Genomic DNA, 9,914 nt, shown 5'->3' with positions numbered 1-9,914 from the left:
CTCCTCCCGCCGGGCCGCCGCCGCCGCCGCCGCCGCCGCCCCGGGCTCGGCGCTGCTGCCCGCTCGCCCGCTCCTGTCGCTCGGGCTGCTGCAGCTGATCCTGGGCTGTTGCATGGTGGCACTGAGCTTCGGGGCGCTGTCGCTGAGCAGCTCCCCGCAGGTGAAGAACTCGTGTCCGTTCTGGGCCGGCTCCTCGGTGAGTGCCGCGCGTGCCCCGCTCGCCTGGACAGGGCCCACCGGGGGCGGCGGGGGGTGGGGGTGGGGGAGCAGGGACCTCCGGCCGGTCCCCTCCGCTGCCCCAGGACTGGCTCCCCACCCCCGAGGGCTGTGGTTGGGGAACACGGTCCTTTGGGCCAATTGAAGTTTTTGGAGGCGTTGAGGCTGCGGGAAAAACAAAGGCTCAAACGGAGAGCAGCTCAAGGGTGACTTGGGATGCACTTGGACAGTGTTCCGTACCTCACAGCTGAAGGATTGTGTTGTTTCTGGCAAGTTACTAGAATACAATAGACTTCCAGCTCCGGGAGAGTGGAAGAATGGGGGTGGAAGATAGGAAAGTAGGAGAAAATGATTCAACTTTGGGCCATTGAGTATTTACTTCACTGACTGTGTCTGCGCAGGGAGGCCGGGCATTTGATCTCTTTTCTCCATTGAGGCATCAACAGTGCCTGGCACATAGTAGGTGTACTTGTGGGGTGATTGAAGTAACAGCTTGACTTGAGGCACGTCATTTATTTTATTCCACTTTAAGACACATGTAAATGTGAAATGTATCTTGTGTAGTATGGCTCCAATCTATTTGGGGACAAGCTCAGGAGGTAATGACAGGGTGTGTACAAACATACTTGTACCTGGTCATTAAAGGAGGCCCCTACTTGATTTTTGGAGCCAGGCAGGCTGCTGCACAGAATTTAGTTCTCAAGAACCCAAATGGTCATTATGCATGAGCTCCCCAAAGCCCCAGGAGCAGGGGGCAGCTCACTGGAGATACCTGACCCCCTTCAGTGACCTGGCCCTATTTCCTCCAATGGGGAAGGCTGATGTGGAGAAAAAGGTGCCCAGCCCCTGGAGAAGGTGCTGCCTCCACTGTGTTTGGACTCCAGGAGGCCCCTCACCCCTGCCTCCTAAAATGTCACAGCTTCTAAGGCGTAAGTCCTCCTGAGGCTTGCTGGGGGTTGAGAGACTTGGAAATAGGTCTTTGTGGAATGATTGTAGAAGATGGGTACTTGAAAGTAAACGACCTTTTTTATGGAGGAAGTCAGTCTAAGTCTGGGAGTGCCAATAGTTTGATTAAGATCTGCAAGGAGTGTATGTGCTGATAAAATCGTCCTTCTGCAGTCCCCACACACCCAGATTCAAGGCCAAATTTTAAGACTATAGGGAGAACTAATTGAACCCAAAGTAATTGTTTGAATGAGAACATTAAGGATATTAAGTACCCTGAGCCCTGCCTGACATTTTATACTTAAGCCGATGCCAATTTGCTCTCCTTTGGAAATACTTTGACGCTGGATGGTCTTACGTTGGATCAGCCCATGCTGTGGTAGCCAGAGTTCATGCTCTGTGCCTCATGTGAGAGGAATCCCACCCTCCTGGACCTGCTATTGGGCTCTCCCTGTGGCCTTCCTGAGTCTTTTTTTAAAACAACAGGGTAGGGATTAGATTCATTATGCTCCCTAGTCCATTCACCAGACTAAAGTCAGCCAAATGGTGGATGCATTTCATTTCTCTAAATACCATGGGCCAGAAGTGAATGTTGCATACATTTTTAGGGATTTCGTCTTAATAAAATCATAATCTCTTGTCCTCTCAAAGATAGCTAGTTTGTGCTTAAAAATTTTTTTTTAATGTTTATTTTTGTTTTTTGAGAGAGAGAGAGAGAGAGACAGAGCACAAGCAGGACAGGGGCAAAGAGAGAGAGAGGGAGACACAGAATCCGAAGCAGGCTCCAGGCTCCCAGCTGTCCTCACAGAGCCCGATGCAGAGCTCGAACTCACAAACTGCAAGATCATGACCTGGGCTGAAGTCAGATGCTTAACTGACTGAGCCACCCAGGCAGCCCCAGTTTAGGATTATTTAAAGCTATTTTTTCCCTTTGGAAATCAAAACCTCAAATCAGTGTACTATTGTGAATTATTTCAGAGGTGAATGCCCTTAGATGTCAGTCAAGCCACAGTTGGGTTTAATGAAGTATTAAAAAAAAAAAAAAAAAAGGCCTTTAGCCAGAAAATGAAAGTCGTTAACCAGGACCTGCTGACTTGCTGACTGGGAGCATAGTAGGTGTACTTGAACCTGGCAAAACAGAGCAGGGAAAGAATTACTAACTTGGAACTAAATTCTCTTCTATAGGGTTGTTTTCCACACCCCACCCCACCCCAGCTCTATATGCAAACCTGCAGTTGTTCATTATTCTTTTTTTGTGTGTGTGGCCTATTTCTGAGGTTGACCACAGAATTTACAAAGTAACAATAGAACCAACAAAAACTGTATGTTCAGAATGACTGGATGGGATTGGAGGATGACATTAGACACCATGACCATGGTATTATAGGAAGAAGTTTTGCCAGTAGCACGTACCTTCTGAATTTATGTACATGAGAGAGGCTTTGTTCTTGTTTTTTAATTCTGCATTATGGGAAATTTTAAATTTATTCAAACACTGCCCAGCAAACCCTCCTATCCCTCTTACCCAGCGCCAACAATTGTTTTGTCTCTGCCTCCTCCTGGCTTTGCGGCTGGCTCTGTGTGTTCTGATAATATCAGAAGGATGAGTGTTTGAGGCAGGGTAGGAACGAGCTCCATCATGCTCCCTAGGCTCTTTGTCAGATTAACTTCCCACATTATTTTGAAGCAAATCTCAGCCATCACATCATTTCATCTGTAAATGGTTCCATATGTGTATTGTTTTTGAAAGAAAATCTAAACAGAAAGAAAATATAAACAGAATAGAGAGACAGCATAGAAGTGACCGGGCAGTCTTAAGACCCCCCTTCCATTTTTAACATTTTACTAGGAAAATTTTAAATCTCCGCAAAAAATGTACAAAGAATACTATAATGAACCCCTATTTATTTATCATCAAGCCTCAGTAGTGATCAACACATGGCCGTTTTCCGCCCACACCCACTTTCCCTTTTGGATTATTTTAAGGCAACTCTCTGGTATCGTAATTTTAGCCATTCAATATTTCAGTATGGATTTCTTAAAAAAGGGGGGTTACTAGATAAAGAGAGGGACTTAATAGCATATAGTAATGTACTGATTATAAAGATAGCTAAACTAAGATTTTTATGAAAAAAGCTTAAAAATTATGACTCGAGGGCTACAGGGTTTTTTTTTTTTTTTAAAGTAACAGCTTTATTGAGATCTGATTCACACTCCATACATGTCACCTATTTAAGGTGTGCAATTCAGTGGTTTTTAGTGAATTCATGGAGGTACACAACCATCACCACAATCAATCTCAGAAAATTTTCATCATCCCGTAAAGAAACTCTGTTCCCATTAGCAGTCACTCCCCATTTCCCCCGACTCCTTTATCCCTAGGCAACCACTGATTAACTGCCTTTCAGTGTCTGTGGATTATTCTGGACATTTCGTATAGATGGAATCATACAACATGTGGTCCTTTGCAGCTGGCTCCTTTCACTTAGCACAGTGTCCGCAAAGTTCATTCATAATTATGGCATGTCACTACTTCCTTCCTGTTCGTTGCCGAATGAGATTCCACTGTATGGATATGCCACATTTTATTTTTCACTCGGAAGTTTTGTTGGCATATGGAACTAGGTAGTTGAGAGGCAGTGCCAGTCTGTCGCAGGTTGCTTTGGACCCCCATAGGAACACAGAAGATAGAAGGAGATCCTCATATTCCAAGCTTTGAATGACCATTATGTGCCTTAGTCTGCTCTAGCCATTAAATTGGCAGATCTTTCTTCAGCTTCAGTAAAAATTCTGCTTCTATATTTGATACAAAATTAAATTCAAGGTACAGATATATTCATTGGAAGGACTATTAACACAGTATAATTCAAGAATATTTTTCCATATGTACTTCCATAAGTGCTCTAACCTTGAACTTGAGATTTGGAAGCTTCCTTCGTTTGTCTGGACCTTGAAGGTATTTTATCTATTTTAATATATGTTTAAGAATTAACAAGTTCTATAAAGGGTCTTTTCCCATGCTTTACATGTTTTTAACGTATTCATTGTTTTTGAGCATTCTCTGATCATTTTTCTTCCTGGTCTCTTTGGTTAATGACTCAATCTGTTATTATTCCTGAAGGGCATGAAGCTAAGAGATTAGCCACTTTTAAAAGCATCCTCAAGTTTGACTCCAGGTAGGTGACAGATGGAGGGTCTCCCAGACCGTGTTCAAGACATGTTGTCCTGGCTCTTGATTTGGGGGCATATTTAGTTACTACCATAACACACTGGATTAATGACAGAGAGGATTGCATTGGTTTGCATCTCCTCCTTCAGAAAACAGAATATCTGGGGCGCCTGGGTGGCCCAGTAGGTTAAGCGTCTGACTTTGACTCAGGTCATGATTTCGCTGTTTGTGGGTTCAAGCCCCATGTTGGACTCTGCGCTGACAGCTCAGAGCCTGTAACCTGCTTCGGATTCTGTGTTTCCCTCTCTTTTTGACCTTCTCCCTGCTCACACTCTGTCTCTGTCTCAAAAAATAAATAAACATTAAAAAAAATAAAAAAGAAAACAAAATACCTTACTCTGATGACATATACGATCCTTGGAAGATATCTGAGGCAAATGGTAGAGAATTGGCTATTATTATTTTTTTTTTGCTCTTCTCTGGGAGCCCTAATACCCTTAATGTTCTGCTTTGAGTCACTGACCTAAACTCATGGTTACCCCTCCCTTGAGTCTGTAATTCTTGGACAAGATTCCAGTTCCTTATAAAGAGACAGACAAGAGTGAACGTTAAGGTAAACCATTTTTTAAAAATTGCAGTGATGAAACAAACTTAAAAAAGAATGAATGGTTCAAAGGAGAAACTAGCTCAAAAATTCTGAAGTCTCTACTAGTTAAACAAACAATAAATACTTTTTTTTCTACCGTGTCATCAAATACTTAATATTAATGGGCCATTTAAAATATAATTTTTTGTGATGAATTTTATTGATTTTCTTTGGTCATTTATTTTCCACAGCAGCAGTGACATTGATAAATTCTTGAATGAGTCATTGAGCCTCCCAACCTCAGTTACTAATCTGTAAAATGGGTGCAATGATTCTTGCCTCAGAACTGATTTTGTGAGGGTGTAGTTAGAGAACAAACTCTATCAGTGTTTTTTAAACATCAAGGTCATATTTAATCCAAATAAGGTAAAAAGGCCAGTTTTCTGTGGGACATTCTAGTAACCACCATGTATACATTAGAAATACTCAGTTGCCTACTTCCTCAGTTTTTTAATGAATCATGCTGGACATATTAAGGAAGAATAATATACATGAACACCTACACACATGCACACACACACATTTTTTTCAAGTTTCCAGTATAAAAGCTATAGGGCAAAGTAAATTTTTGAGAGCTTTGATTATTGTGTGTTTAATTTATAAGGCAAACATGGGACATTTAGAGCTTGGCTCTTTTTATCTCTGTGTTTAGATACAGCAACTTTTGGCAAACAATCCAGAACATTTCTGCCCTGAGGCATGTTAATGGATAGCAAAGAAAAATAATAAGGGCAGTAAAATAATAAGCTTTTGATCTTAATGATTTGATTTTCAAGTTGGGAAATTAAGGCACATTAACCATATGTGGTGAGTAACAATGATTCTTGCATGGAGTATCTCAGAATCCTTCTTTGCAATATCAGAAAAAAGAAAGGCCTCTGCTTTTTCCTAAAAGCTACAAGGAATGGGTTACAAGTAAGTGAAACCAAAATTATAATAAACCTCATTATAATAATATAGAGATAATTTAATGTTAGAAAATAGGTTTTTGCTTGTTCATTCAGGGCAAGCTATATCTTGCACTTGGTGGAAAGAATGCTATGAAGTTGCTTTTTAGTGTTGAGTTTAATTGAGCTTGAAGAATGGGAGAAATTGAGTAGAAGTAAGTATATGCCTTTGTTGCTGCGTTCAGGACTGGATGTAACCACAATTCTCACCTGCCATTGGAGTATAATTTCTTAAAACATCCCTGTAAAGAAGGGTGGTTTACAAAAATCCTGTTGTGATTTAGTGTGAGTGTGTGTTGAGTCTATAAATAATTCAAATGGAAATTTATTACCTTTAAATATTTTGCCTTACAATCCATGAACATAGTATGTGTCTTCATTTATTTGGGTCTTCATTTAATATTGCTTACTAAGGTTTATATTTCTTCCTACTAGGTCTTAAGTATCTTTGAAGTTATATGTATTTTGAGATTTCTGATATTTATTATTTGTCAAACGCATTTTTTAAAAAGTTTTATTTATTAATTTTTGAGAGAGAGAGAGAGAGAGAGAGAGCGAGAGCATGAAAATCCTGAGCAGGCTCTGCTGACAACATGGAGCCTGATACAAGGCTCGAACCCATGCACTGTGAGATCATGACCTGAGCCAAACCAAGAGTCAGATGCTCAATGATTGAGCCACCCAAGCATCCCTGTATATATTTTTAAAATTATGTTTGGAGTTTAGTTTGTTGCTTATATATGTAAAATACCCCTCAAAAAATAATAAAGATAGCTTAGTTCCTTAATTCCAGAGACCTTTGATTTTAAATGACAATTGTATCTGCCATGATCTACTGAATACATCTATATTCACCTTGGCAACACTATTCCTGGGACTTTATCCAACAGAAATAAAAAGCAATTGTTTTTAAGCATTATATGGCCATGGATGTTTACCATAGCATTGATTGTGAGGGCAAAAAGCTGCAAATAGAGTGAATACTAATGAATATGGAAATAATCGAATACAGGAGGTAAGCCATACAAAGAAATATTATGTAGCCATTAAACAGAAATGAATGAGAGCTATTCCAGTGGACATGAAGAGATTTCCTGGAAGTATTTGCTGAGAAAGAAAAAGGAGGAAAAGTATCTTTTATGACCCATTTTTTATAAAATACATATGCACATATACATGTTTGTCTAGTAATAAGAATTTAAAGAAAAATATGTCCATGTGTAATATATGTAAACGTACCAAATTATTAATGTGGGGAGGGTTGGGTGATGTGGCTGGTGGGGGAGGTGGAAAGCATAGCTGAGGTCTCTTGCTACTTTTATGGGTGTTTATGGTCTGGGCTGGACACCTCATTTTAATGATAATGTTGTTTTAATGAAAAAAATGTGTCCAAAAAGCTGAATCACAGAGTTCTCTATTAATGGAGACGGTCTAAATGTCAAACACTAACTGATAATTTGCATTATACTTAGATTTTAGTGAAGTGGGCAGGTTGTGTTTCCCTCAAGGGCAGTCAAAATTTTCAGTTTTGTTTTTACAAAAATAGTTGCAATTCTGGGGTGCCTGGGTGGCTCAGTCGGTTAAGTGTCTGCCTTCGGCTCAGGTCATAATCTCACAGTTCATGGGTTTGAGCCCCGTGTCTGGCTCTCTGTTGTCCACACAGAGCCTGCTACAGATCCTCTGTCCCCCTTTCTCTCTGCCCCTCCCTGACTCATGCTCTCTCTCTCTCTCTCTCTCATAAATAAATAAAACCTTAAAAAAAATAGTTGTATTACCTCAGCTAAGTCCAGTAAGCCGCTGGTCGGGCGGGCAGGGAACACATGCCCATGTGGGCGCATGCACACGCACACACATACACACACACACACACACACACACACACACACACACACACACACACACATAACGTTCGCATGTCCACACACAGCCTGCAGGTGGAGCCAGCACTGGATTGCAGGGGATCCTGAGGACTTTCTGTCATCACAGCAGGGCAAATTTTTGAGTTAGAAGAGACCCGCAGATGGTTTCCTTCACTTAAACCACACTTCTAAGGAAACAAGAGTGAGGACCAGAAAAGCGATAAGACTTGGCCAAGTTCGTATAGTTATTTAAAAGCCAGGTGGGGAACCCACACCCCAAGGTCTCCTGGATTTCAAGTCACAATTTGTAAAGTAGATGCAACCGCATGTAGACACACGCCCTGTGTGTCTCCAGGCAGAAATCATTCAGAACAAAGAAATAGCCTATTGACGTTAAGATGATTGCAAGAATACAGTGCCTGGTGGGCAGGCAGCTGACAGTATGTTTAAACATAAATGGGATATAAGGATCTGTTGCCTGTCAGCCCATACATGGTCTTTAAGTCCTTGATATAAGTGGGTAGACTTGTCCTCTGCTCATTTGACAATGATTTACTCTCAGCCAGTAAATGGAGAATGGAGAGTCTTTAGAAGCAACACTGTAAAATCCCTTCAGACTTGTCGTTGAGAAACCATCATTGTGACCTGGTACATTGGAGAGATTTTGGTAAAAAGCGCACATAAAGGAAAACCCTCATAACCGCATTCTGCAGATGCGTGCACCCTGTTATACAAAGGTAAATGTGCCCCAGTGACATCGGAATGTCCCTGAGCTGAATAATTACTTTGATTGTTCTTTCCCAACTGCTTAGTGAACCGTGTTATCCAAAGGGCTGACATTGATTTCCAGTTTTCATTTTGGCAAAATGCTGATTCTTCTTTACCAAGGGGTTTAATTAGTTGTTTATTGAAGTGTCATTTTACAATATGAGACTTCTCTCACTGTAGTCCTCTCTCCCTTTTGTGGAATAAATGCTCAGGAACAGTTATCAGTTGCCCGTCACGTGACAGGTGCCAGGCTGGGAGCTGAGGATTTGGGAGACAAGAGTTCATGGTCAGTGGGCAAGGCAGAGATGCACCTCTCAAGTTATAATGACAGAGAGCATTTGGGGGGAAAATTGTGTAGAGGGCTTCCAGGAGTGTGGAGTGGTGGGATCAGCGAAGGCTTCTTGGAGGAGGTGAGTGTTAGCCAGGATCTTGCAGGATGTGTAGGAGTTCTCAGATAGCTATGAGGGGAGCTGAGAGGAGAAGATACTGCAACCAAGAGAAGTGCAGAGCCCCTCAGTGTTAAAGCCTGGCCAGTCTGAGGTGCCTGGGTAGCTCATTTGGTTAAGCGTCTTGACTCTTGGGTTTCAGCTCAGTTCATAATCTCATGGTTTCGTGAATTCGAGCCCCAAATTGGGCTCCATGCTGACAGTGTGGAGCCTACTTGGATTCTCTCTCTCTCTCTCTCTCTCTGCCCCTCCCCAACTCATGCTGTCTCTGTCTCTCTCGAAATAAATAAGCAAACTTAAAAAAAAAAAAGAGCCTGGCCAATCTGATGGGGGGCAGGTGTGCCTGGGTGGAAGATGGGCAGGGGGCAGTGGTGCATAGAAACCAGGCTTGAGAAGTCGGCAGAGGAAGATCCTGAGAGACCTTGTGTACCATTTCAGAGCATTTACTTGGCCCATAAAGGGTGGGTACCCACCTAACGAATGGAGGGTTGTAGCCACACACATGTCTTACGAGGCTGACAATGGTAACAGGTTGGGTGCTCTGGGGCAGGGAGCTTGGGTCAGCAATACTGACTCCTTCACTAACTGGAAGGATAGCCTACTCTCTCTATGTTCATAATTGACCTTAAGAAAAAACATACACAGTCAATAAAAAAGCTTTGGGGGCTTTGTAGGAAGGAGAGTCCAAAGTGGTCTACCAGGGCTCAGATAATCAGCAGGAATACCAAATGTTTGAGTTAGGAGACTTTGAAATTTCAGGGGTTTGTGTTTTTTTTTGAAAAAAGTATACTTTAGAGACTAGGATTAGTTTGTTGGAATTGGTCCCTTTTCTAGATTTATGATACTGTTTATCCTTGTAGGTGATCCTCTCTGGAATCATAGGATTAACAACTTGGAAACGGCCTATGATACTGCTGG

General features: G+C 41.9%; 1 protein-coding gene across 1 annotated transcript in view; it reads left to right on the top strand.

Moving 5' to 3' along the window:
- The window catches only part of ENTREP1 (endosomal transmembrane epsin interactor 1), a 67,840-nt gene that overhangs the window by 1,063 nt on the left and 56,863 nt on the right, over positions 1–9,914 (top strand). Inside the window, exon 2 of the mRNA XM_040449397.1 lies at positions 9,857–9,913. Coding sequence (XP_040305331.1) covers positions 9,857–9,913 — 57 coding nt within the window. The remainder of the gene's footprint in view (positions 1–9,856; position 9,914) is intronic.

The sequence above is a fragment of the Herpailurus yagouaroundi genome, unplaced genomic scaffold, assembly GCF_014898765.1.
Source record: "Herpailurus yagouaroundi ecotype Mexico unplaced genomic scaffold, PumYag 199, whole genome shotgun sequence".
Classification (NCBI taxonomy): domain Eukaryota; kingdom Metazoa; phylum Chordata; class Mammalia; order Carnivora; family Felidae; genus Herpailurus; species Herpailurus yagouaroundi.
The sequence above is the reverse complement of the archived record's forward strand: the minus strand, read 5'-3'. Positions and strand labels throughout refer to the sequence as shown.